Source organism: Manis javanica, chromosome 15 (assembly GCF_040802235.1).
Source record: "Manis javanica isolate MJ-LG chromosome 15, MJ_LKY, whole genome shotgun sequence".
Taxonomy (NCBI): domain Eukaryota; kingdom Metazoa; phylum Chordata; class Mammalia; order Pholidota; family Manidae; genus Manis; species Manis javanica.
The window spans coordinates 31,848,908-31,876,294 of record NC_133170.1 but is presented as its reverse complement, the minus strand read 5'-3'; the positions used below and the strand labels follow the sequence as shown (position 1 = coordinate 31,876,294).

Here is a 27,387-nt window from a genome sequence, read left to right as displayed (position 1 = left end):
CCACTCCGAGAGCCACACTGCCTCCTGCCAGGAAACCAGCCTGGGGCTCACACTCGGTGCTGTCAGGCCAGCAGTTGTGGGGGGGAGGGCCTTGCTGCACTCAGCTACAGATGTGCTCTGCAGAAGGCCCCGCCCGAGGCCTCCCACCTGTCTCGTGGAACTCTGACCTTTGGAGTGACACCCAGGAGCACTCTAGCAGCTGCCTGGGGAGGCACGGGGGCTGGAGGCTACTCTCCCAACACCCACATTCCCTCCCAACCCAAGGAAACCAGGAAGTGCATAGGAAAATACGGTCTTTATTGGTCTTCTGAAACAACAAACCAGAAATATAATTTTGCCTTTAAAAATCTTCTGTCTCCAGATGAAGATACCACCATTAACAAGACCCACTCCTCCCCATATTCCCTTTAGAAAATCCCTAGATCTGGTGTCAGTGAGCAAGCCAAAAGGCAGACTGCGCCGCCCCCTCCACCGGACCTTGGAGGTGTGGTTAACAGCCTGATAGGCAGCCTGTGCTTGGATCCCTACTGCCAGAGACCCACCTTCTCAGAGGCATCCCTGTCCCTCACCCAGTGCTCTCTTCCACGGGGTCACGGGTGCCGAGCGAGCGGGCTGCCCTGTGCTTCCTCAGACCCTGGCGCTCAGTGTTGTGCTGACCTCTTCCTGACCACTGAGACCACGCAGAGCCAGAAACCAGGCCCTCTGTAAGCCTTGGGAAAACCAGTGTCCAGCAGAGGGAGACCTAGTTCTCACCCAAGATGAGACCATAAAGAGGGGCAGACCCAGGATAAGCACCTGGGGACCCCCAAACCATGCGCAGTCCTCCTCCCCCACCACCTGCCACCGCCCTACAGGCAGGGACCTCTGCCCCTTGTGTAGGAACAGACAAGACCCCTGGCCCATGGTCTGATTTGGCCCCCAGCCCAGATGCAGTTACAAATTCTGGGAAGCCAGACCGAGCAGCTAAAACTCTGGGAAGGGGAACCCCACTAAGGAAGCCGCTGGGCTTCCTCTCTCTGCTCCTGGAGTCTGCTGGCAGGCAGTGAGCTTCAGCAGGGGCCACCTGCTTTCCCAAGACGACCCAGTCACAGAGCATGACCCCGTCCTTGCCCCAAAGTCACGGGCCCCGAGATGCTGAAGATGGAGGGGTGAGAGGTACAGAGCAACAGTTCTGGGCTGTGGGCTATGCAAGTGGAAGTGGCGTGTCCCTGTGGGGCCTGGCAGTGCTGCAGAAATGCCCAGTGTGACCGTCGCTCAGGAGCTTCCTGCTCCAGCTCCAAGGCCTCTGGGCCAGTATCCCTGGGAAACCAGCAGAATAGGTGAGAGGGTTACCGTGGCGCTGCGTGGTCCCCTCTGGGGTGAGAGAGGGTTCCTGTGGCACCGCGCAGTCCCCTCTGGGGTGAGAGAGGGTTCCCGAGGCACTGCGCCGTCCCCTCTGGGGTAAGAGAGGGTTCCCGAGGGGCTGTGCGGTCCCCTCTGGTGGCGCCACTCTGGCCCACTTTGGAAGACCGTGGAGGACTCCTGTGTTACTGTGCTGGGTTCCTCCCCGGGTTGACTTGAGAGGATTGCAGTGAGCCAGCCAAAGGGCCTCTGGTCTGCGGACAAGAGGCCCAGAGGAAGTGTGTCCTGCTCCCCGTGTCTTCAGGACCCATCTCCATGTGACTGAGAGTGCTTGTGCATGGGGTGAGAGATCTACTCAATCTGTGGGATTGCCCTGGTATTGCTCCGTTTGTCCAAGAGCCTCTTAGTGAATCCAGAAGCGGTGTGGCCTGTGACCAATAGCACATCAGCCAAGGGCGTGCGTTGTAATTGCAGTGTTCTACGTGCAGAGTCCAAGTGACAGGGTTCATGTGGCTGCTCATTAGTCCCAGCAGGTGAAATCTGGACCCAACTTTCACACAGAAGGGCGGTTAGGAATATCTTCCCAGCTTAGAAGAGAGTCACAGAAACAGACTCCCTGGCACTTGTATCACTTCCTTCCCACTCCCTAAATGCAGGTGAGGGGGGCTCGAGCAAGACATGGGGGAGTTGCCTGTTGTGACTGCCACCAGGGCAGGGAGGGAGGCGGGGAGTGCTCAGTCCTGAAGCTTTTGCACACACATCCTGCTGCCCTCTAACAGCAAGCTTAGGGAGATTCCCCAGGTGTTCCCACCAAAGACTTGCTGGCCAAGCAGCCTCAGCAGGGGCCTTTAGCACAGGGCGGCTTTCTCAGAGACTTGGAAGGCCACAGAGAGTCACTCAGCACAGTGTGGCTTGCTTGCCGGAGGGCTGCGGAGGAAAGTGCGAATGGGGAGTGTGACAGGGGTGGGGGCGGGCCAGCCCTCCCTGTGGCAGGTCCCGTGTCTCTCCCTGCCCTCCTACCTGGCCAGGTGGGGCTGGCTGTTATGCCACAGAAGAGATCTGCTTCTTCTCTTCATGCTCACCCTCCGGGTCCCCCATCAGGGGCTGGCGCTTCTTGAGTTCCCGGTGGTACTTGGCCATGAGAGAGGCGTAGATGCAGCCATAGGCAGCAGCCACCACCATCATGATGCAGACAATGCCGCAGACGACCCCGGCGATGACCACTGTGCCGATGGCCCGCCGCACGCTCACCGGCCGGTGCCTCTGCTTCTGGGGGCAGGCTGTGCTGGGCTCCGGCTCCGGCTCCGCCCCTGGCTTGGGCTTAGCCAGTTCCGGGCTGGCCTTGGTACAGGGTGGCCCAGGAATATCCAGCCCAGCAGAGCTGTTCTCGTCCTCCAGCTGGGAGCAGTAGTTGAACATCTCCATGGGGACCACGCGCATGTCCTTCCCCCTCAGCTCCTTGGGCAGGGTACAGGCAAGCTGGTCCAGGCGTCCCCCTGCATCCAGGCGAGAAACAGGGAGGAGCTGACTGGACACCCCAAACTTGGACTTCTCTGCCTGGGCCCAGGTTTCCCACCACTGCCTCTGGATTGACTGAGTCACTCTCCCACAGACAAATAACATCACCTGCACAATAGCATCAATCAAAAAAAAAAATCACACACACACACAGAGTCACATGGAGACAGAGGTCATGAGGAGCAGGTCCCCAGGTGCCCATTCCAGGTCCAAGTGGCAGGCCCAGAAAGACTAGTTTCTATCCGCAACACAGTCAGTCCTGAAACCACATTTATGCGAGAGGAAGGGAGGAGGGAAACCAGCATTACGGAGCCAAGTACCACGGAGGAGAGGTACACATATCACATCATTTGATTGTCGTGAAGCCATGTAAAATGAATATTGTCGTCATTCCCATTTTACAGAAAAGCACATGACCATTTCAGTTAAGCCTGCTTTCTCCAGAGCCAAGCTGACCCTCTGGAGGGACTCGGGGAGGACGGTCAGCGCAGAGCAGGAGCCCCGCCTGGCCACAGACCCACTCCCGTCCTTGTCCCTGAATCTGCCTGCTCACCCCTTGTCTCTGAACAGCACTGTTCTCAACACGGTACCTCAATCATCCAGGGCTCTTCCCTCTCACAGAAAGGACAAAAGCCCAAAAGCCACCTCCGCAGCCACCGCTCTTCCCCACAAGACTTTATGGCTGTGACTGTGGCTGCCTAAGAGGGGATCAAAATGGTTAGGAGAGAATGTTTTCCTTTTTGCCTCTAACAGCAACCCGGGAGCCCCATCAGTGCCCTATCAGAGCAGCTCTGGGAGCACAGGGACTCTGCAGACCCTAGGGGAGGGGGAGGGGCTGGAGAGGGGGCGGGAGCCATGGGTGGGAAGTGGGAAATGTGGCAGGGAGAGAGAGGGTAGTTCAGAGCTGGCTGCCTGGACAGCCCCTGGGAAGTCACAGGCAGATTTGGTCCCTTTCAGCTTCCAGTGAAGTCTGGATGCAGACCACAGACCCCTGCCCAATGGTCTTGGCTCCTGCCGGTCCCTGCCGGTTCACTCTCCCAGCCCAGTCACCTCCCCATACTAGAGATATCAAGCTTTTCCTGGGATGTTGATGAAAACATCCCAGGATTTTTTTTTTTGAAGGAGTGCAAAGTTGAAAGCAACTCTACTTTCGGAATTGTAAATTCCAAAAATATGCATTCCCATTCCATGCCCTTTTGTGCTGAGAACTAGTTCCTGATGACTATATTTAAGGGCAAAAAACATTCCCTAGGGAAACACATAAGTCTGGGGCTGAAGATACATGGCCTCCAGTTTCCCTGTGCCGGTGACCTGTGGCAAGTCTTACATCCAGTGAAATGTGTCTGGGGCCACCTTTGTATAGGCGGGAGCTGGGTGTTGAAATGGGGCAACCTCACCATTCTGTACCAAAGACCTGAGGTTAAACCCTGGCTGTGTCATCTTGTACAAATTATTTAACTTATTTAAGTGCTTGCAAGTCTTAGTTTTCCTGACTGTAAAATAGGAATGGCTGTCTCAATTAGCTGCTATAAGGATTACAGTAAATAATGGACCTAAGGATCAAAGTAGGTAATGTAAAGTAGAAAAGATATTTGTAAACTGGTACTAATTTTATTATTTCTCCATTCACAGAAATGGGAGGAATTATCATATGACCAACACTTTAGGGCACTTTACAGTTTATGAAATGTTTTAAATTAACTAGCACTTGAGAATAGTGTGCAAAGAATTGAGATTGTGGCTGGAGATGAAACAAAAGGAGTAAGACTTTGATGAAGAACATTAAATTCTGCCCACAGATTCATTCATTCAGCCAATTTTCATTGAGTTGGGCACCAGAGTGTGTCTTATTAGGTCCATTTAATATTATGAGTCCTACTAGCAAATGAACAAATAAAATGAGTTGTTTTATTGAGAACTTACTTTATGCTGAGTACTTTCCAAGACACTTTACACGCATTACTGTTTAGTCCTCACAATGATTCTATGATACAGACGTTATTATTAGCCCCATTTTACAGACCAGGGCCCTGTCACAGAGAGGTTAACCAACTTTCTCAAGATCACACAGCTAGTAAATGGCAGAGCCATGAGTCAAACCCAGATCTGGCACTTCTAACCACTGTACTTACTTCTTTGCTCTCCTTTTCCATTTCAGTTAGTCATTTCTCAGATTATTAGAGAATTTTCCCAGGTTAACAAAGGGAAGAAGGGAAAGAACTTAAAGCCAAAGCCATCTGGCTTCTCATGAAAAGCTTTGGTAACAAAACTTCTTAGGAGAGAAACTTGAGATCATCAAAATGAAAATTTGGTTTTATCTGTGGATTTAAAGTATATTCCAGCCTCATGAAATGGTGGCTACTTAAGAGATGGTTGTACTGTTCAGAAGAGCAAGGGTGCCTTTTGTTCCTCCTCCGACCATGCCAGGGAAGCCCAAAGGCATACTGAGGGGAGCACAGAAAAATGATCCTGTCTTTAGTTCCCTCCTGAAACCTACAAAAGTGAGATCAAGTTACAGTGAGTCAGTCTGAAAGAAAAAGAAGGCTGGGCTGCGGGACGGGGTCACAGAGAGGAAGAGAGGAAAGGGGAGCCTCCTTAGTGCTTCTGCCCTATTGGTCAACCGGAGGTGAGGCTGGGACTCTTCCAGCCCTGCTGGTGGAGGGGCAGGGCCGCCCCTTCTCCCGTCAGTGCCCGGCCTCCAGGAAATGTGCTGTGCAAGGGATGAGCCTCCCAGTTACTCACCCCCCACCTGGGCTGGCTGTGCTCACCTCGGTAGGAGAACCACTCCATCCAGTGCTTGAAGTCACGCAGGTGACAGTCACACTCCCAGGGGTTGTCCCCAACCTGCAGCAGCTGCAGGCTCACCAGGGGTTCAAACGTCAGCCGGTCCAGGTTCTGCAGGCGGTTGGAGCGAAGTGATAGGGAGCGCAGAGCTGGGAGCGCATCGAAGAGGCCCGGGGGCAGCTGGGCCAGGCCGTTGATGGACAGGTCCAGGTGGCGCAGCCAGGGCGAGTGCTGCAGCAGGTCCCTGTCCAGGGTCCTGATGCTGTTGTTCCGCAGCTGCAGCTCCGTCAGGTTCACCAGGTCCCCGAAAATGGAGCCGGGCAGCTGGTCCAGGAAGTTATTGGAGAGGTCCAGTCGCTGCAGGCTGGACAGATTGGCAAATGCCCAGCTTGGCAGGGCACTCAGCTTATTGTTCAAAAGCAGGAGGGTTTGCGTGGCCACGGGCAAGTCGGGGGGCACCACGGTGAGGCCAAGGCCGCTGCAGTCCACCTCCAGGCTGCGGCTGTCACACTTACAGGAGAAAGGGCAGGCAGGCAGGGCCTCCACGGCCCACAGGGCGAGCCAGCAGGTGATCCCTGGCAAGGGGAGGCAGGAGTTGTGGGAGAGGCAGTGGGGGAAAGTGACAGGCCATAGTTACCTCCTGCTGCTCTATTCCTGCCTTTTCTGTTCATATCATAATGGTTTCTTTGCTTTATCTCCTTTGGCGTAAGCCACCATCAATGCACTGACCATATAGAAAGATAATTTAGAAACCCAAAGCACCTCTGTATTAGCGGACATCACACAGTGTCGTCAAGGCTCCTGGCCTCAGAGCACTTCTGCAAAGAAATCATTTTAGTGGAATGTGATCCTTGAGAATGGCAGGCCTGAGTCCAGGGGACAGGTAAACCTCATCCCCAAAGATGCCCAGCTCACAGGGCCTCCCTTGCTGATCTTCTTGTGGGCTTGGGCTCCACTGAAGCCATAGATGTTACCAACTAGAGGACAAAAGGATGTCAAAGAAGCCCACCACATGTTGCCCCAGGAGAAAGGTTTTCTTTCCAAAAGAAATGGCCACACTGGCCCTTTCTCCCCTCTATGACCCCACCCCCAGCCCAGTACTGTGCTAGGCTAAGACGGGAGGTCCGTGGAAGTGGGGAGCACAGAAGGGTGCTCCTTCCTTCCTCCCACAACTTCCCAAGTGCTGTCAGTTCTGCATGAATCCCACATCCAAGATAGGGCCAGTGACAGGTGAGGCAGGGATCCTGCCATCCCTAGGGCCCAACTCCAGAGGCCACTGTGGAAATGAAGAAGGCAAGATCCACAGTTTCACTTCCACATTGAAGAATACTTGGGTGTGAACAATTGCAAATCGTGGGCCCTGGACATGTTTCATATTTACTCTCATTCTAAAGCCATCCACGCCCTTAGCCTGGTTCCTGCTCCATTTCTGCAGGAAGAGCCCAACAGTCTTCCTTTCGTGGCCCTGTGTCTCCAGGCCGCCTCTGAGTAGCAAGCACACAGCCCAGCCTGGTGGGGGGCAGGTTTGGAGGGTCTCAGGGAATAATCACAGCAGAGCAGCTCAGTCCATTGTCCAACAGCCTGTTCTCAGTGACCACAAAGCCCCACCTGCCTTACCTGTCCTCTCAGAGAAGCCTGCTCATTGCACCACAGGGCAGAAATGACTCAGAAAAGTTTGTCCTCAAGTCAGGCCCATTAAACCCAGAGGAAGGGCCCCTGGGAGGGAAAGTCAGAGCCGGTCCCGGCCTGTTTGCCCCATCAGGGAGGAAGCAGCCACTCAGACCTGGGTGCTGGGATGGGGTGTCCCTGAGTCTGTGTCTGCTTGGTGTCTGGTTTTCTGGTGTTCCAAAGGGCAGAGCTAGAAGGAAGGGGATGGGACTCTCCCATTCCCCACTCCTCTGCTCCTGGGGGATCAGTGACAGCTGAGAGACACACTGCGTGGCTGACACCCGAGCCTCTTTGCTCTCGAGGGGAGAAACGAGCTCAGGTGTGGCCCTTGGAGATCCTCTGGCCATGGGCTGCGCGCCCCCCCCGGCCCCTCCGAGCCCATCTGTTGCCCAGCCAGCTGGCCCCACATTCCCACCTGCCCTCCCATTTGTAAATCAACATCCTTCAGACTTCACTTTCCCCAGGAAGAAATGCAGCCCACAGCTCCCCTCTTAAAAGTATCAACATAACTAGAAGCCACTATATGCCCCACCTCCGAAAGCTGGGGTGGCACAGAAGCCCCAGTGACAAGACACGTGATTCTGCATTGTGAGTTGTTGAGTGGCTCTAGAACGGGGTTGACGGGAGTCCGAGCTGCCCGGGCCCAGTCACTCTCATGTGGAGTAACCCAGGCTGTGCTGTTGCAGACAGCTGCATCCCAGGGAGCGAGTCAGGCCCGAGTCAGGCCGAGTGCCAGCCCTCACCCTTACCTCATGTGAAGAGAATGGTCAGGGTGTCTTCCACCCTGACCACCTCCAAAGTTTCCTGAAGGGAAACGGAGGCTGCGTCTCCTCACATGCAAGCAAGAGGGCTTGGGTCCCACCCCTCGGGTCCTCCCAGCACCAGTCCCCAAGAGCCCGCCAGTTCCTGTGCTTCAGATGGGGAAGACAGAGGCGTAAGGGTCTCCAGGTTCACCCAGACGATGGTCGAGGAAGACGAGAGGAGCTGGCCAGGAAAGCAACAGGACTGGACTGCCAGGACTGCTGGGTGGGGGTGGACTCCAAGGGGACAGGGACAGGCCTTCCAGGGAAACAGACTGCCTGCATGGCCCCTGGCTCCTGACCTGAGCCCCAAGCTCCCAGCAGCCACTCTAGCTGCCACAGGCCAGTCCCGTGGGGAAGACTCTGGGGGCAGGCAACCTGTGGTTTCCTGGCTTTGGGCCCCTCAGGGGACCCCAGACCCTCCTGCAGCCAGGCGACATCCCGCACACCGAGCTCGCCCTGCGGCCCCACCACCGTACTCACAGGAGATCTGCCTCCAGTGCAGGGCAAGCCTGGTCGTCTGCAGGGGGCTGCTGCCTGGGGCCAGCATGGTGAACGCAGCTCTCCCAGCCCTGCGCCTCTGCCTCCGGAGAGAGGAGCCCCTGGGCATGCACTGTCAGTCCTGGGAGAGGGAGAGAGCAGAGGGAGGGCTCTGAGCAGGGGCAGGCCTGCCGGGCTAGTTCCCCCACTCCCTCCGTTAGGGAGAGGGCATGATATCTCTTTACACTGGTTGCCCCTCCTTCCCCTGTGCTCAGCTATGACCCCCTGGGGCAGGGATGGGGCAGCTGGTTGATGGAGAGGAGGAGGCAGGAGGGGTCGGAGAAGCCTGAAAGCTTCTGTGATGGGCAGGGGCGAGGAGGGCAGACTTGGGCAGACCCAGGGGCTCTCAGGCCTAGGCCACAGAGCTAAGCTCTGGCTGTGGGACTAGGGGACCACCAGCGAGCTGCCTCTCAGGGTCCCCCTCACTCCCCTGTCCCTAGGCCCCTGCCTCTTCTGCTGTGTGGGTCTCAAACGTTTTGAGGACCACATGACCTCCTCTGTGTCTTGGCTTTCCCGTGTTACAGTGGGGAGGTTACAGGACATCTCTGCTTGGCCAGCAGAGTGAGCTCCGGACCCCCGGCAGTCCTTACCATGGCCCCGAGGAGGCAGAGCCCAGTGCAAGGCCCAGGCACCAACCCACTGCTCGCCCTCCGCCTCCGCCTGCGAGACCAGTCGTACACTCGCCTTCTGCCCGCCTGCCTGTAATAAGACACATCACTTGGGGTTCATGCAGCAGCCACTGTGCACATAGGGGACGGGGACATGGAGAGGTGAGGCTAGAGAACAGGAGGGCTGGAAGCAGGCTAGGGCTGCAGAGAGGTTTCTCTTCCATAGGAAACAAAAAAGGGAGACTCTCCATTTCCAGGGTCCTGACAGCTGGACTGCCCCAACCCCATGACTCATAGGTGGGGCTCAGGTCCCCCTCTGGTCCCCACTTCCTTGCAGGTGCAGCCGCAACCCTTAGCCAAGGCCAGAGCATTCACTTCCCTGGCCCCGTCAAGGGGTGGGAAGAGCTATGTGGCTGCCACCAGGCGGGCAGGCTGGGGTGGGGAATGGGAAGATAGGAAGAGGTCCCTGCCGACCTGCCCACCCCCGACTACCAAAGGGCACAATCCCATCAGCCCATTGCTCCTGCTGGCTCCCTGAGGTCCACCTTCCTTGGTTGCCAGATTCGCCCCTGGGTGCCTCGTGGTTGTCACCTGCCTTCCCCAGGCCACAGGCCTGTTAGTTCTGGGCACTGGAGAAGCAGCCGCAGTGAGGCAGGCAGCCGAGGAGGCAGAAGGGGCTGCTGGGGGCTGGCGTGCTCAGCTCTAACACTTGGCCTCTGGGAAAACAGGGCTGCCCACGGGCGTTCAGGGCGGCATCTCCCATCACCTGGCCCCAGGCTGCGTCTGTTCCCCAGTTGGTGGTGGCATGCAGCAGCCCCTGGACCTTCAGTGGGTCTCACAGCAAGAGCAGCCTGCTTGGAGGACCCAAAGCCCTGGCCTGTGGCATGGAGTGCTCAGGGCAGCTCAGGGGCTCCTGGCTGCTGGCCCCAGACAGCGCTCTGGGTTTGAATTCCCATCCAGCCACTGCCTGGCTGTGCAACCTTCAACTAACTGCATATGCTCTCTGGGCCTCAGTTACGTTCCTTATCTCTAAAAGTGATGACTGTAATACTTTATGGGTGGGATTTCCATGGTGATCAATGTAATTAAGGGAGGAGAGCTAGCAATTATTATATTTGGTACATATTACTTAAGAAGATTATCCAGGGTGGTGCGCTTAGCTTGACCTGGAGCCTGCGACCTCTGTGGGGGACACCAGTTCCCTTGCTCGGTGCAGAGGTAGGGCAGCACGTCTATGCAACATCTTATGTGCAGGCCCCACCACACTCACACACTAGTCATATCTCTGCTCCTGCGCCCACAGCCATGCTCCCCGGCCACACAGGCCCATGTGCTCACTGCAGGGCGTGCTCCCGCATGCAGCCACTGGCAGCCATCCCAGGCAGCTGTATCCATCCTGTGTGTCCCTAAGGCCCTGACCTCAGACCAATCTCCTACTCCAGCAAGAGCCCTCATCTCCAGCGGCCAGCACCCACACAACATTGGGCAGGTCACTGCTGCCAGAGGCAAGGAGACGATGACTAACTTGCCTGAGGTCACACGGTAGGTCAGGGACAGGTCACAGGCTTCTGAACCTGGCTGCTCATCCACTCCCTGGTGACTGTTGCCCAACAGTGGCCCTTGTGGGGAGACATGTATGTGTGTGCACAGAGCAGGGGCACACACAGGCTCCTGGACATGTGCTTGGGGCTCCCAACACAGCACATGGTGCAAACACACCCCCACAGAGAGCCATGCAGCGAGGCACGTGCTGACACGCGCACACGCGTGCACCCTGCTAGCCCTCTGGGAAGCCCTCCAGCACTCCTTGGATGCCGACACTCAGGCAGCAGAGTGAGATGCCTGGTGGTACTGAAAGCCCCCATCAGGCAGATGTAGAGAGACAACTCCAGCCTAGAAGTAAGGTCTGTCTAAAGAAAACCCCACAGGGCAGTTCCTAACCCAGGTCGTTTTGTGTGTGTACCCCCATATGGGGCAGGAGACTCATCCGAGCTTCTGCTCCTGCCCTTTCCATCTTCCTGCAGGGAAACAGGGATAGGATCCCCCAACCAAGCCCAGCCCTTCCCATCTGAGCCACCTCACCTCTTTCAAGAAGGCTCTCTTTTTCCATCCAGTCCCCTCCCAGCCTCACTTTCAACCCAGTATGAGCCCCAGGGTTGACCAGCAAGCATCAGTCAGTGGGGACAGTGGCCTTGAGTGCAGGACCTGACCCCCCATCCCCAGCCTTCAGTGATGTCACCTGTGCAAACCAAGTCAGGCAGGTTGCCAAGATGCAGACCCACAGGCAGTGTCTTTCAAGGTGGCAGACCCTGGAGCCTGGTATCTCTAGAGAAATGTGATGCAGACAACGCCCCCAGGTCTGTGGGAGGAAGAGAACTGTGATCCCTGGGGAGCTGCCCCTGCCTCTGTGGCGGCCACAGAAGTGACCCTAGAGGCAGTGACCCCGAGGGAGATACGGGACTATAGCCCCAGCACAGCTCCAACCAAGGGACCCCTCTCGGGCCCCTGCAAGTATCCAGCCTCCTTAGTTAAAGGGTGACCTACATCAGAAGCTCAGAGAGCAGCTGCTGCAGCAGGTGCTGGCCAGCTGCTGGAATGAACTGACGCCACCTGGAAGGGAAGCCCCCAGCCCAGGGTGGAGAATGGGGGACAGAAAAAGTTGAGGGGGTCCTGTCCCCGAGTCCCACCACCCGTGGGTTCTGAACGCTGGACCTGCCCCACTTGTCGTGCGGCTTTCTGTCATGGTCCCAGAGACAGAGGCCCCTGAGAGAAGGGGCGGCACCCCGCAGGGGCTCTGTCAAGAGGCTAGGATGGGAAGGTGGGGCTGGGGAGCCCAGAGCAGGGCAGGGGAACCCCCCCCTGAGAACCAGAAGCACGGACTGTGGGCACTGTCCCTCTGCTACCTTCCCACTCGGAGGGCAGCATGGGCCTTACCCAGGAACTGCTCAGAAATGCAGAATCATGGGACCCCAGGCCAATCAATCAGAATCTGCTCTTTAGTAAGATCCCAGACAATTTGCATAGTCAAGTTTGAGAAGCAGAGCTAGATCATTTCTCTCCTAGTGCCTCCCAGGGGGCCATGTTGGTCGGGCTGTGGAAGCCTGGCATCAGCCAGGGAATGGCTGTGACCTGGGCAGAGGGGGTTCCTGAGATTAGCACCTTGCCCAAGATGCCTCTGTGGGGGAGAAGTGGTCGCCATAGCCCCGGACATCGGTACTGAGAGTTCTTAGTCCTCATATTCACTCTCTGAGGCCAGCATTATTATCAATACCCTTTGCGGATGGAAGAAACTGAGGCCCAGGATTAAGGAACTTGCCTCAGGTCAGGCCATGGAATCCAGGCCCAGGGGGTCTGGTGACAAAGCTACCAACTCGGCTGCCCTAGCAGGTTTGTAGGTCCATTCTGTTCGTGATTGCCTATACGCAGAGGGTCCTGGGGGAAGAGGCAGAAAAAGAGATGCAGCCTTTCGTTTGCACAGTACCTCACAGTCCACCAGGCATTTCCTCGGCCACTGTTTCCCTGGCTCCTTGTGATGAGGAGGCATGCTCTGCACAAGGCTGCACAGAGATGCAAGCCAGATCTTTCACCTAGCCACCCTTTTCCAGGAATTCCACAGATGCAGTGGGACAAGCCTCAGGAGGCCAAGATCTTATAAAGGGAGTGGAGGGGGCTTCCTAGAAACCCTCTGCTGGAGGGTAGGGTGCCGAGGTGAGGAGGGTGGGCTGGGAGCTCCGGGAAGCAGGGGACGGGAGGTGGTGATGGAGCAGGAGGTGGCAGTAAGAGCAGAGGGCTCCATGTGCTCCTGCTGAGCTGAGTGGGTACAGCAGCCCCTGGAGCCTGGGGTGGGCGCTGCTTCCCCTATGGGCCAGGAGCAGCCCTGGTCCCCGCACGTTAGGATGCTACAGAGTTGGCCTCTCTGTGCCTCTGCCCTGGCATTTCTCCCACAGATGGAGATGAACTGGAGTTGCCTCAGACTCCAGCTAGAAACCGCCAACATCCCTGTCAACAAGCCCAGCCAGTGTCCATCCCTTCCTCTGGTGCTTCTGTCGTGACCCAGTCGAGTGTCCAAGCTGCACAGCCAGTTAACACCCATGGTACTGGACCTGGGCATTTCTGACTCCTGGGACATTGGGCCGTCCCTGCCAGGTGCCCTCCCCTGGTTTCTTCCTTTGGTAAACAGTTCCTGACCGAGCCCAGGCCTCTGCACCCCCTCTGCAGCAAAGACTCAGAGAACTTAGAGGTAAAAAGGGATCTGCAGTCTCCTCTGCACCCCCTCATTCTGCAGAGAAAGGAAGGTCCCAGTGAGAGCAGGGCCACCATTGTGGCTGCCTCTTGGGGCTGTAAGGACAGTGTCCTCCCCACACCAGGAGGGCAGAGAGAGGGGCCTGGTCAGCAGGGCGGCCTGAGCGGAGCCCTGTGGGTTGGGGACATGCATGCCCCATGCTCACCCCTAACCTCCTGCGCCCTGGTCTCCTTGTCATATGCTCCCAGTCCCAAGCAGACCAAGCAGAATGGAAAAGGCCCCTGAGCCACTCCTCCCCAGGCCACCCTTGGGTACAAGTGAGCCAGGTGCTGCCTGGGCTGGGGCCAGAATGGAAGCAAAGGGGCCTGACCTGAGGAGAGGGGGGCCCCAGGCCAGAGACGTGGCCTCTGCTCAGTTCCCTCCTGCCCCCACCGGGATCCCCAGGCTGCCCTGCACAGTCCCTCAGCTTTGGTGCCTGGGTAGTGGGAGCGGGTTTGCTCACCCAGCCCAGACACAGCTCCCAGCCAAAACCCGAAGAAACCAGATCGGTTGCTTAAGAAACCTCTCTCCTCCTCCTGCCACCCCCGGCTGGCTTTCCTGGTCTCCCTCTCCTGGCAGTGCCCCGGGGGAGGGGAGGAACTGGAAGCTGCTGCAGGTCTCCCTCCCGCTGGCCATCCCCACGTGCCCTGCTCCCCCCTCTCCCTGCCGGGGTAGTTATTATCTAAGCCATCCCAGTCACAGTGAGGCCATGTCCAGTGGTCCCAAGTGCCTGGAGCCAACCCCTCACCACCCCAGATGCGCCCACAATTCTGCTCAGGGAAAAGACAAACCAGCCTCGGGGGCTGAGCTGGGAGGTTGGGGCTCCTGGTGGGATGGCCTCTCTGCTTTGTCAGAATGGGCCTCTGGGATGTAGGGAGCAGCTGCCTGCCCCTGCTCAGGGTGTCTGTGCCCACTGGGTCTGGAAGCAAGGTAGGCATGCCTGGCTGCATACCAGCTACACCCCCAGGTCCACAGCCCCCACCAAGGCACAAGGCTTCCTGACCCATTTGGAGATGGTGGGCCCCTTGTGTAGCTTGGGGACACCCTGAGCCAGTTCTCACAAGCCAGACTCTGCCCCCGCCCCTTGGCCTGTGAGTGGGAGAGGGGGGGGCTTGGGCTTGCTGAGCAAGAGAGGCAGCCTCTTCTTCCCCATCCACTCCCAGCCACGCCCCCACCAGGGAGGCTCCCCCCATAGCTGTGTGGACCTGTGTCCCCCCGGGAAGGCTCCTCTGCACCCTTGTCCAAGGATAGCTGCTTGGAGGCCAGCAGCCCCATGCTAAGGGTGTCCTGGAAAGAGGCTGGGACCCCAGTGTTCATTCCCAGCCTCAGAGAGCACAGTCCTCCAGCCTGCCACCTCCACCCCAAGCCATCCGTATACCAGCCCCGGTGCCCTCCTTTTCCCACGGCGCCCAGGCTGCCCAGGCCGGCTGTGCTGAGGGCATGCAGGCGGCACAGGGTTCTTGACTGCTCTCCCCTTGCTGCAGGAACTGGTTTCTATGCCACTGGGCTTGGTATCTGGCACTGGCACTGGCCTCCTCCCCCAGCTCCTTCCCCTACCCCCAACGTGTCCCTGGTGCTTTGAGGTCAGACTTCCTGTGTCCTATATCTTTGGGCTGCCCGATGCCTGGTCCTGAGCACTTCTCCAGCCAATCACTGCCCCCAGGCAGAGGGCAACAGCAGCTGTGCGAGCAGGGCAGAGAGCCAGCAGAGACGGACCCATCCGCATGCCCAGCCATCTGCCCCGCCAGCCCATCCCTCCCTCCGGCGCAGGGCACTCACCTGACTCCCCCCAGCCAGGTCCCTGAAGTCAAGTCGCTGGAACCATTCAGCGAGCCCCTCCTGGGATTCCTAGAGAAATCCAGCCAGCTTTGCCAGGCAGAGCACAGTGGGCGCTAGGTACCCGATCTGCCAGGAGCAGGTGGCACGCAGCACACAGCTAGTGCAGAAGCAGCGCTTGCCTCGGCCAGGCACAGGGCTGTGGGTCAATGACAAACTGAGAAGGAAAGAGGGAGGGACGGAGGCAGACAGGAGAGGGGAGGAAAGGGGAGAGGAGGCGCGTGTGCGCGCGAGCAGCGCCGAGCCACGGAGTGACAGCTGGGGTACATCTGTGATGACAGCGACAGCAGCACACACAGGGGATGGCCGCTCACAGGCGCGCACACACACCAGGGCGCTCGCGGCCGCCAGGAGGGCAGCCCACAGCCCTGAAATGTGAGCATCTCAGTGGAAGAGGCGCCCCTAGATTAGTCACTCCCAACCCCGGAGGGGGAGGAGGTTGCCTCACCACGCTCCCCCACCTTCCCTCCGCTCCGCGGGCTCCCCTCCCCCACCCCTCGCCACCACCCTCCGCTCTTCAGGGAAGGAGGGGCAGGACCAGGGCAGGGAGGCCCCTGGGAAGCTGGCTCTGTGCCTGTTCAGAGGCAGGCGGGCACTGCCTCCCACCCTGCCTGTAGACAAGGAAATGCCGAACCTTCTCCAGGTCAAAGGGAGATTCATTCCAGAGGGTGAGTGGGGTGCCTGGAGGCTGTCTGCCTGGCAGTCCTACAGAAAGGGCCCTAAGCCACATAGAGTTTGTGTTGTATGGCCATGCAGAGGTCACTGAACCTCACTGACCCCAGGAGGGCCAGTTAGGGTAGCAAAAAGCCAGGGGGTGTGGAAGGTGGAGGGGTGCGGCATGCAGGCTGGGAGCCTGGGCCTGTTGGAGCTGGTTGGCAGGCTGCCTGGAGTGCCCCAGGTGAGCCCTGGAGGAAGAGGGGTAGGGGCCACATGCAGCCCCCCACCAGGCTTAGCTTCTCTGGGCTCCTTCTCGCTGTTATCTGGATGGGGGAGGCATGCAAAGGGAAAAGAGGCATTCAAGAACCCCGAGGCCTCTTTTACTAACCAATCCAAACAAAGAAGCTGGAGAAACTGATATTCCAAGAGATGGCAAGTTTCTGACCCAGAGGCACAGGCAGCCAGGGACTAAAGCCAGAGAAGACACCCCAGCCTGGAGCACCAACCCCTAATGACCCTTCTTTGCAGCCTTAAAACCTGCCAGCCAGTCAGATGCATGGCATGTTGGCCTAAGTCAGGGATATCCTAGTGCCCCTCTTCCGTTTCACCTGCTTTCCTGGGCGGTTCACCATCAAGCCTGGTCATGCAGGTTGAAAAACCCCCTTGACTCAGGACGCCCCTGCCAGGACGCTCCTGCACCCTCCTTTCCGTCTATCTGCTGGGCGACACAGCAGCCGGGACTGGGCTGCTGTCCCAGGAGAAAGCATCTTTTACCTCCTGGGATTTCTCTGCCTCCCACCTCACAGATGTCACATGCACCCCACCCTGCAAGCTCACTGCTCCCACCTACCCCTAAAAACACACATCCCGCTTCCCCAGCTTCAGGAAAGCATGTCCTTCCCCAAGGCTGAATGAAACAGTCTCCAACCAGCCCCCTGCCTGGGTAACCTTCTGCCCCTCCTTAAAAACTCAACCGGAAAATCACCTCCTTTATGCAGTTTCCTGGGCTAGTCACAGAGTTGACCGTCTCCTTCCCTGATGCCTGGCCTCTCTTCGGCCCGCCCCCAGGACAGGACAGCAGCCTCCTTGCTGGGGGGCCATCTCCTTTCCAAAGCTGTGGGCCATTCCAGAAGCGCCTGCCTCTCTGCGCCCAGGGCCCTGTCTGCTCAGTGAGGATGGAGGGAGGAGCCCAAGCCTAGGCACCAGGGGACCCAGAGGCTAGGCCCTGCTGCTCACTAGTTATTAGCTAATTAGCTCAGCAGCCCTGGGCCTCTGTTTCCTGCCCTGTAGAACGAGGAGGGAGAAGGCTGGCCATCTCTCCTGCTCTGTCCCTGGCACCACATGACCAAGCTCTCCCACTCCCCGGGCACCCACCACACCCCAGCCCTCAGTATTAAGTAAAGATGGGCCCCTCTGAGCCCAGGGTTCTTGGTCCTGTTAAAAATGCAGTCTTGGGCTAGGCGGTCGTGGCTGAGGAGGAGGAAGGACAGTGGATGGGAGAGCCATGGCAGGTGGCGGTGTTTCTGCCTCCTGAGGAGCATAGCCTCCCACAGGGCTCATTTTCCGTGTGTGTGTGCATGTGTGCACATGTGTGTGCATGTGTGCATATGTGTGTCCACATGTGTGTTCATGTTGTGCATGTGTGCCTATGTGCACGTGTGCACATGCACATGTGTGCCTTGTATGCGTGCATGCTCACACACGCACACATTTGCACAGCAGTTTTGTTTTGCTGTCTCTAATGACAAAGTAGCAGCGAGGTGACAGCCAGGAGGCAGAGCAAAGAGGTGCATCTTGATAAGCCATCTGCCGCCTGTGGCCTTATTGAGGCTCTTTGTGAGGCTGTCTGGCAGCCCAGGCCTTAAGAAAAGCCGCTTTGGAGGAAGGCAGGGACACTGGAGAGGCAGGAGAGAGTCCTCAGGAGGGACGGAGGGATAGGCTGCGCTGGACAAGAGGAGGGGGTCGGATTTCTCCTCCATCGACTGGGACAGGTCCCCCTGGGCACCAGGTCAGGGTCTGGAACAAGGACCCACCAAGCACAGGCATGAGGTGGGGGCTCTTCATGGCCCACTGGGGGAAGCAGCCAAAAAGACCAAGTGCCTCCCATCCCCTTGGTCTCTTTGTTTGGCCTTCTCTTCCCATGAGCTCTGAGCTGTGTGCAAACAAGACAGCAGGAGGTATTGTCTCCCACACTTAGCAGGCTTGTGGGAGGTGCTGGGAGGAGAGGGGCCAGCCTGGTGCCCCCCAGAGATGCTCAGTGAGGCTCCGGTCACAGCCAACCACCTATGCGGAATAGGTATCCGAGGGCTACCCTAGTGGGCTCCCAGGAGAGCAGACCAGGCTCTCTCAGAGTCTGGTGTGGAAAAGCGTGATTTGGGTTGTGAGGCAGGAGTTGAACAGAAGGGTTTGAAATGATTAAAGACAAAGGATGCAAGCCAACGGGCATGACAGAGCACGCAGGGTTTGCTGTTGAAGAGGCTCCTGTGCTCTCACCCCCTTCCCCCATCCCGTCTAAGCCTGATTCCAGCCTCTTACCATTCTTACCATTGATGCCAGGATTCTTGTTTGCAGAGTCGAAGAATGAACTTAGCAAACAGTCGAGGTAGGAGAGCCAGGGAGACTTTTATTGAGATACAGTGAGAGGACAGACAGAGCTCCTGGCTCACACCAGGAGGGGACAAGACAGCCCAGAGTGGTGCGTTGTCTTGGGGTTTTATAGGCAGTTGAGGATATTTGGGAACATGAAAAAAGTTTAGGGGTGTGGACTTGTTAAGTGGTTCCTGAATATTTAGAATTAACATAAGGAATTTCCTGCCTTGATTTCTCTCTGGAATAACGTTGTCTTGGTCTGGGAGCATGTCAAAAGGCTGTCTGCCCAGCCCCCAAAGTGGCCTGAGGTATTGTCTGTTTGCTAAAGAGTAAGTTAAGAGTCTTACTTCTTAAACTTCCTGGGTGTTAAAATGCAATCTTGTCTTTAAGGTGGAATCCTTCCTGCCTTTTACTGTGTTGTTTACAGCTGGGTCTGCATGCTAAATTAGTTGCCCAGTTTGCAAAATCACCTCATCAGATCTGAAGGAGGAAGGACAGCACATAGGCCTGGGCCTTTAGCATGCTAAGGTGAATCTTACACATGATTACAAATGATTAGCATAATAAAAACATGTGCTACTCTTCTTTATCTGGGGAATATTAACTAATCTCACTGAAGAATGACTCCAGAGCTGAATATTTAACACAGAGTTTCAGTAGGGGGTTTCCTTGCATGTAGTTACATTGCTCTGACTGCAAATATCCTGCCCTGCTTTTTCTGGAGGCCCTCACCCACTCTGTCTCAGTCCACAGTCCCTGTCTCACCACGAGGAAGTGCTCTTTGGGTCTCATCAAAGTTCCCCCTTTCTTAGTGGGTCCTTCCTGGGTCTCTGGGTGAATCAGAGCTAAGCCCCTGGGCTCTCAAGTCCAGGATCTGTACAAGGGTAGGACTCCACATAGGAGGGGGAGGTCAGCCAGGGTGGACCCTGCAAGTAAAGGACAGTCAGAGAGACCTTGTAGAGTGTGCTCCCCAATCATGTGGCTGACTCCGTGGAATCCACAACTATTGATTTATTTAGTTCAAGACATAGTTATTGAGCCCCACTATGTGCTAGGTGCTACTTGAGGTGCTGGGGATCAGAGCTCAACCCCTTGCCTGGATTAGCCCCATTATAAAGGGGCAAGACAGAAAATAAATGAGAGTAAAGTAATATATCATATTACTCAGAAAACAGAAACAGTGATGAGATGGAGAGGGCATGCTGAAGGGAGGGCTGCTCTATCCGGGGAGTCAGGGAACACCTTCCTAGGAGATGCTGTTTGGCTGAGATTTGATGGTGAGAAGGAGCCAGCCTTGTAAAGTCCTGGATGAATATTCCAGGAAAAGGGGACACCTGATGCAAATGCCCTGGGGTGAGAATGAGCTTAGCATGTTTGAGGGAGAAAGTGATTCAGGCTGAAAGCAGAGAGATCAGCAGGGCCAGCTCTTGTGGCGCCTCGTGGGCCATATGACCAACGATTTAGATTTTGTTCTAAGGGCAGAGGGAAGGCACTGGGAGGTTTTAAACAGGAAGGTGATGTGATTCGATCTTCAGAAAGATCATCCTTATGGCTATGTGCAGAATGGCCCCTAGGGCATCAGGGAGATGAATGAGGGGGTCTGTCGCATTATCATCCAGGTGAGGGAGAGGTTGGTTTGGTCCAGGGTGGTAGCAGTGGAGGTGCAGAGAAGTGGACAGACCTATGAGGCTGTGGAATAAAGCCTGCAGAACTTGGAGGGGATGAGGGCAAATGATAACAGTTAGGTAGAAAATATGCCCCAAATGGGGAAGTCTCAAGGAGGATCAGGTTTGGGGAGGAAAAGCCAGAGTTAGGTTTTGAACATGTGAAGTTTAAAATTCCTATTGGTGACTAGAATGGAGATGTCAGTAGGCAGTTGGAATGTCCTAAGTTCCGCAAAGGACGCCAGATGCACAGGACCCAGAGCTGGGGGAGCTTAGAGTCCATCACCTCAGAAAGTTCAGCTAGTGATACTAGCCAGGGGAACCTGCTGTGTGCCCCACTCCTCGCATTTCTACCCAAGAGGGACAAAAACCTGTTTCATTAGGGAAGAATTAACCCCACCATCTCAAGACACCCTGTGTAGAATCACAGAATTTCTTCCAGCCCAGAAATTCTGAAACCCAACAATATGCAATCCAGTAGAGAGGCAGCGTCCCACTTTAGGAACAGGCTGAGAACTCTGACCACAGGGGCCAAGGGGACCAGGGTAAACAGCTCTCCTGAATCCCTAAGGTGTGATCACTCTGAGCACTGGTGTGACTCCCCTCTGACCGCTTTAGAAGGTTCCTCCTCTTTCATCTTTCAGCCTTTTTCTACAGGTGAAAGAGATCTGTCTAAAACAAATAGTAAGGGTGGTCTTAAAAGGAAGAATAAGAGAGAAGGACTTGGGGCCACCTGCAACCTCACGGAGCAATGTGGGAGGGAGGAGGGGACATGGCCCCCAGTGTTGTACTCACCCCCCTGCACACCCCACATGTCTGATCACATACTGTGTCTGTGTCCTGTCTTTCTCCTGGAGCAAGAAGTGGGCCTACCTGTCCACCTGTCCCCTTCTGGCCCGCCCCTTTCAGACACTTGGATCTTGAAGCCACAGAGAAGCCCCCAAAGAACTCAGATGCTCCCATATCAGAGGACCTATCCAGGAAAGCTAGCTGCAGCCACAGACCTGCTGTGTTGCTCCAGGGGAGGGGGGGCCTCTCAGGGTGCTGGTTTCTTCATCTGTAACTCAGATGAGCTCTAGAATTGCATTGTCCAGTATAGTGGCCCCCAGCCACATGTAGCTATTGCAATTTAAATTAATTAAAATTAAATTTAAAATTTAATTCAGGTCCTCAGTCACAGTAGGCACCTTTCAAGGGCTCAGTAGCCACATGTGACTAGTGGCTACTGTACAGGACAGTGTGGGTCCAGAACAGCTCCATCACCCCAGAAAGTTCAGCTAGTGATGCTTTACAACAGTGGTTCCCAAATACGGTCCTGGACCAGTAGCCTCAGCATCACCTAGAAGCACTTCAGCAATGCAGGTTCTCTGCCCCCAGCCTGATCTACTGAATGAGAAACTCTGGTTTTAACAAACTTTCAGATAATTCTGACACATGCTGAAGTTTGAGAACCAAGGCTCTTGGCTAAAATAATATTCTTGCACATTATGTTATTGCAGCCTCGACAATCTTACACTCATTCTGCCTTTCCAAGATACGTACAATTGCGACCCACTTTACAACTAAGGAAACAAATGCAAAGATCGCAACTCTGACAAACCCAGGAGCTAGATCTTGCCCCTTGACCTTATCCTGATCTCATTTATTTTTTACCATCAAATTTCTCTAAGATCATTCCATACTGAAAAAAACAAAGGATACCATTCTGAACCTCTATGCCATACTGGAACCCCAGTCCATTTTGAGAGAGCTGTCTGAGACTCAGGGTCTCAGAAAGTCAGAACAATCGTGACAGAAAGTCTCTCCAGCGGCTGGTCACTGGGGCAGCTAGAAAGCCTCATGACCTGACACATGGGGCAGGACCCCGATGCAGTCCCATTCTGCAGATGAGGGACTGGAGGCCCCTGGTGGGAGTGCGCCTCTGCCTCTCAGCTCCTTCCTGGCCGCCCGGACTCAAGGCAGGCAGGGAGCCGGCAGGTGCAGAGCCTTTAGAGGCTGACCCGGGAGAGTCCTGGATCTGTGCTTAGGGGCCAGGTGATCTCTGTAAGTGTCCATTTCCTCATCTGTGAAGTCCAAATAATAATAGAACTGGTCTGCTGTGTGGACAAAATAAGCTCACGGATGTCCAGTTGCCTGGCACTCAGTGCATTTTCGATATCATTATACCAGACAGTAGGAAGTCAGCCTAGTTTTTAAATTCTTTTTCTTTTTAATATATACTGCCTTTTCTTTATTCCTTGGCCTCAGCTGTCTCTCAGCATGTGAGCCTCAGCTTGCATTCTCCAAACCTATTTAGGGACCAGAGGCACCCGGGCAGCCCTTGGAAGTAGAGCCATCAAAAGCCCTGATGCTGCAGGCTGGTGGGGTCTCTGGTTTTCTGGAACCTACCTGCGAACCTGGGTTGAATCTGATCACGACTTTCAGTGAGGAAAGAGCCTTCTTATGAAGTGGAGGAGACTGGGCAGGAAGTGGGGACAAGAGAACTGCACGGCAGGCTTGCTGTGTAGGATGGTGACGGCCCCACATTTCAGCTCAGCCACCACTTTTGAATGAGTGACCTTGAACAAATGCCTCTGTCTCTCTGCCTCTATTTTTCCATCTGCGGGAAAGGGTCCAGTGCACCTGCCTTGAGCCCCTGATATCCAAGGAAGAGCACCGTCTTCATCTTCTTGGGGCCTTTCTGGCATCTGCTGTGGAGAGACAGCAGCCACGAGCCCCCACCCCCAGGAACCCCAGCTCAGCCATCTGCTGACTCAGCCTCTGTTCCTGCTGAGCACCCCCACTCTTTAACTAGAATCTACTTTTTTCTCTCCCCACCCCTTCTGTCAAACCCCGCACATGATCTTGCCCCTTTTGCAGCGGTGGGCATCCAAATGCATCTGGATTTCCTGCACCGTGCCTTCTGGGCTGCAACCAGGCAGGTACGTTGCTGTATGGCTGGGGCCCAGGTCAAGGAGGGGTCTGACATTTTCAGACCCACTCCTCGACCCTCCTGCCCTTGGCCAGCTCTCTGGACCACTTCCCTGTGTGCCTTCTTGGCCTGTGTGTTTCTGCTGCCCTGTCTGTGGTCCCAGCCTCCTGAACCCAGTGCTCCCTCCCAGCTCAGATCCGACGGCAAAGGGCAGGGCACAGCACCCCTCGGGGCCTGGCCTGCATTTCACTGCATCTCTGCTGCCCCAAAGCCACCCCAGGCACTCACCCATGGCCTGCCCCAGTAGGCAGTCAGGAGGGTGCTGGCCTGCATCCCGCCTACCAGGATCTAAGCCTGGACCTTCCTGGGCCAGGGAGCTCATCTGCCACACCCCTCTGGCTCCACCACCTCCTTCGTGCATCCTTCCTGTCTCCTCCCTCTGAGGCTTCTGGGTCTCCCTCTGTCCTTCCCATGCTCCTCCAGCCCCGAATCCTCCCCTGGGTGCTAAGGTCACTGTCCTGCAACCCCCATTCACTGTGGCTACATCGCACTTTGAGCAAGTTCAGGGAACCACGGAGTGAAGATGGAAAGGACGGGAGGGGAAAGGGGCGCCACCCCTGTGACCTGCAGTCCCCCACCACATATGCAAGGTGGCAAGAACAGGAGCCCCGGGAGAGGCCCCAGGAAGCCATCCACACGGCTGACTCTGTGGCAGGGGCCGCAGTCCCCTCCCTGGAGGCTGACACTGTATGTACAGGCCGCTTCTCAGAGCCCTGACCCACCAGCACACACACCCCCCACTGGCATACCACCGCCAACCTCCCCCTGCACACGTACACTGTGCACAGTCACACAGTAAACACCCATACCCACACCCACAAGGACACCAAGAACACACACACACCCTTTCCCACACATAAACACACAACACAAAGATACCACACACAACACCCAGATGTGCTCATCCACCCTGATCTACCCCCGCCCCCCCACACACAGGCACACACAACTTCCAGTCCCCCCTCTTCCTTCCAGTGCAGCACCATGGATGGGCCATGCCCAGGGGACTGCCGGGACGCGGTGAGTGTGTCCTGGTGAAGAGGGTGGGGCTGGGGCCGCAGGCCCCTCACCCACAACCCCACGGCCCAGCTCCTCACCTCCCTGGGCCTGGGAGCTTGCCTGCCACATCCCTCTGTGTCCACCACCTCCTTCCTGCCTCTGCCCCCTGAGGCTTCTGGGTCTCCCCCTTCCCTGCAGTGCTGGCCTCCTGAGGGCATCCCTCACTAGACACGGGGCCTGCTGTCCCAGCCACCAGGACAGCAGGCAGGGGGTCAGCAGTGGGGCCTGGTCCCAACCCCCCTCCTTGGCCTCCCCGCAGGACCTGGACTGCTTCGTCATCGACGACAATGGGTTCGTCCTGGTCTCGGAGCGGCCACAGGAGGTAAGGAGGCAGGGTTCCATCCCACAGCCCCAGCCAGTCAGCAGGCTCACGGCCCCAGGAAGCAGCCCTGCTCAGAGCCCAGCAGAGCCAAGAGAAAGTGGAGTCTCCTCTTGAGAAGTCCACATAGTAGGATTACAGAGTCAGACGCTTCTCAACACAGATGGTCGGAGGAACATCACTTCTCTGTTTCATCTGGAGCTACTCTGGCCTTTTCCTGGGGCCGGTAGGGAAACTGCCCACCCATGAGAGGCTTGGCAGAGCTTCATCTCCAGGCCCCACATCCTCAGCACTGCTGACCACATGCCTTGGTTGGGCCCCTGCCAGAGTCCAGACACCTACCACCCATCTCCCTGGCCTCTCCTTTGGCCACTCGGCTCCACAGCAGAGAGCACTGGCTCAGGGACTTAAAAACAACAGAAATGTATTTAAGGCTGTTCTGGAGGCTGAAGCCCAAGCTCAGGGTGCTGGTGTGGGCAGGTGAGAGCTTCTCCCAGGTGCAGCCTTCTCATTGCACCTTCAGGTGGGGGGTTGGTGAGGGAGCTCACTGGGTCTCTCGTAGTCTGTTCCCAAGGGCTCTGCCCTCATGGCCGAGTCACCTCCCAAGTTGCCACCTCCTGGCAGCAGCTGGGGAGTTAGGTTCCAACATGTGAATGATGGACACACCCTCAGACCATAGCACACTCCCATCCTGGGACCCAGAAAGGCCGGGCCTTCCATTCTGGGCCCTCCCTTGCCTGGAACCCCCCCGAGGACAGTCCTGTAACTGAACGTGCAGTTCCACTGCCACCCGATTCAGCCAAAACACCGCGGCACAGAGTAGCAGGTGGAGAAAGAGGTTTACTCAACCAGCTGGCAGGCTGTGGTCCTAAAGGCCCATCCTAACTCAGGGTTGATGTCAAGCTCCTTTCAGGCCAGGAAGTGGGAGAGGCAGGGAGACAGGGAGGGGGAGGGCGACAGACGACTGTGGACAGCAGGCATCAGCCAGGGGCTGAGGAGGTCGGAGGCGCCCTGCCCTAGGTCAGGGACTCCATCCCGCTCAGGGTATCACAGATGCTCCTGCAAACCCCCACAACACAATTACTCGTTTTATCTCTCAAGCTGGAAGCAAAATCATGAGCGAGCCTACATGCTGAGCTCAGGTACCCTTGCAGATTTAAAGGTGGGTGCCAGTTCAGGGCCTTGTAACTCTCAACTCCTCTCCTCGCTTTGTCACTGGACTGTTTCTGTCTCTAAACTCCAAGAACAAAACAGACGGTTGCCCTGTCCCTCGTCATCCTTACCTTGTCCTGGCAGCCCTCAAGGAGCTGGAGACCAGCTTTTAACTCCTTCAGGCCTGGCCGCAATCCTATTCTAACCTGCCAAGCCTGACCCTCAGTTTGTGGAGGCAAAACAGGAATGGAGGTGCCCATTCTCACCCAGTGGCCTGGCTGCACCTGGGCACCCCCTGGCCCTCCCTCAGGCACCTGGGTGTCTCCCAGACACTGCACATACTCAAGGAGGCAGAGGGGAGTGTACAATCATAATGTACCCCAAACTGAGCCTCCAAATTGATGGTTTATTTAGCCAGGGATCAAACTAAAAAAGAAGCATGTTCAAACTTGAACCAAACCTAAATATATTCACCTGAGATGTCTCCTTCAAACAAACCAGAAACATTGAAACCTCAGTGGAAGGGATATAGCATCCAGCCCAGTGTGAGCTTTGCTGCTAATTAGATGGGTGGTTTGGTTAAGCAGCTTCCATGATGTGTGCCTCAGTTTCTTCCTCTCTAAAATAGGAGGGCTGGACCACACGGTTTCTAAGGTCATATCTAACCCTGAGGAGTTGGTGCCTGGGGTTTGGATAGAGCTGCAGGAAACAGGATGATGTTGGCGAGGCTGGCTCATGCCTGGCGGGGCAGAGTTCTGGCCTCCCCAGAGCAGAGCTTAGGGTCCAAAGAAGTCACCAGAACACAGCAGGAAGCAGGGCATAGGAAGGAGACATGGCACAGAGGGCAGCCGAGAAAAGGGCCCCAGTGCGCCGTGGAGGAGATTCCCACATGGGGGGTCCCAAGGCGAGCTGGTGGTCACAACAGCCAGGGCTGGAACTGCCAGCTCATTGTGGTCTCCCTGCCCTCTGCCCTCCCTTTCATGCCCGCTTTCAGCCACTCCCCCCTGGACCGAGCACCAAGCTGGTTCGGCATTCCTCAGTTGCACAGGGAGAAACTGGATGACAACAGAAGGTGAAGCTGGTGGTCCAATGAGGCTTTGGGGCTGTCTGGGGGGCTCAGCAGTCCATGCGCCACCCCTGCCACCCTGGGGACATGAGGCCACAGCGCCGCCAGGTCCCCATGGCACTGGTTTTCAAGCGCCAGAGTTTCAGAAAGAGTGTGAAGGCCAGACATCTGGGGAGGAGAGCAGCAAGGTGCAGGGAGAGGACAGCCTAGCTTGAGAGACTGTGCTTTGAAGCAGGCATCAGCAAATGGTACCAGTAAAAGGGCAGTCGCAGTGTGTTTCCAGGCTGGTCTCTGTCACAACTGCTTGGTCTGCCAGTGTAGCCCCGAAGCAGCTGCAGCCAGCACAGGGATGGGCGAGCACAGCTTTGTCCCAGTCAAAGGTAATAATGGACACTGAAATTTTTATTTCATGTAATTCTCACATGTCACAAAATAGTATTAATCTTTTCTTTTCCAAACCATTTGACAATATGAAAACATGTGTGCTCCATAGCTGACATAACAAGGTGGTGAGCTGGATTTGGCCCGTGGGC

At 56.3% G+C, this 27,387-nt stretch overlaps 2 protein-coding genes across 4 annotated transcripts in view; one reads left to right on the top strand and one right to left on the bottom strand.

Moving 5' to 3' along the window:
* Positions 1-27,387, top strand: part of CACNA2D4 (calcium voltage-gated channel auxiliary subunit alpha2delta 4) — a 140,779-nt gene that overhangs the window by 100,801 nt on the left and 12,591 nt on the right. Inside the window, exons 27-28 of the mRNA XM_073222757.1 lie at positions 23,147-23,208; positions 24,577-24,639. Coding sequence (XP_073078858.1) covers positions 23,147-23,208; positions 24,577-24,639 — 125 coding nt within the window. The remainder of the gene's footprint in view (positions 1-23,146; positions 23,209-24,576; positions 24,640-27,387) is intronic.
* On the bottom strand, positions 281-15,779 carry LRTM2 (leucine rich repeats and transmembrane domains 2). 3 transcript variants are annotated; one of them, XM_017658107.3, is made up of 6 exons: positions 15,321-15,779; positions 9,242-9,350; positions 8,595-8,733; positions 5,628-6,218; positions 2,362-2,837; positions 281-2,268 (listed from the first exon to the last, which is right to left on the bottom strand). In XM_017658107.3, the coding sequence occupies exons 3-5, from the start codon at positions 8,719-8,721 to the stop codon at positions 2,383-2,385; spliced, it is 1,173 nt and encodes a 390-aa protein (XP_017513596.1). In that variant the 5' UTR covers positions 8,722-8,733; positions 9,242-9,350; positions 15,321-15,779; the 3' UTR covers positions 281-2,268; positions 2,362-2,382. The 3 variants fall into 3 exon arrangements, with proteins under 3 accessions (XP_017513596.1, XP_017513595.1, XP_073078857.1); XM_017658106.3 differs by having other exon boundaries at positions 281-2,837; XM_073222756.1 differs by lacking the exon at positions 9,242-9,350 and having other exon boundaries at positions 281-2,837.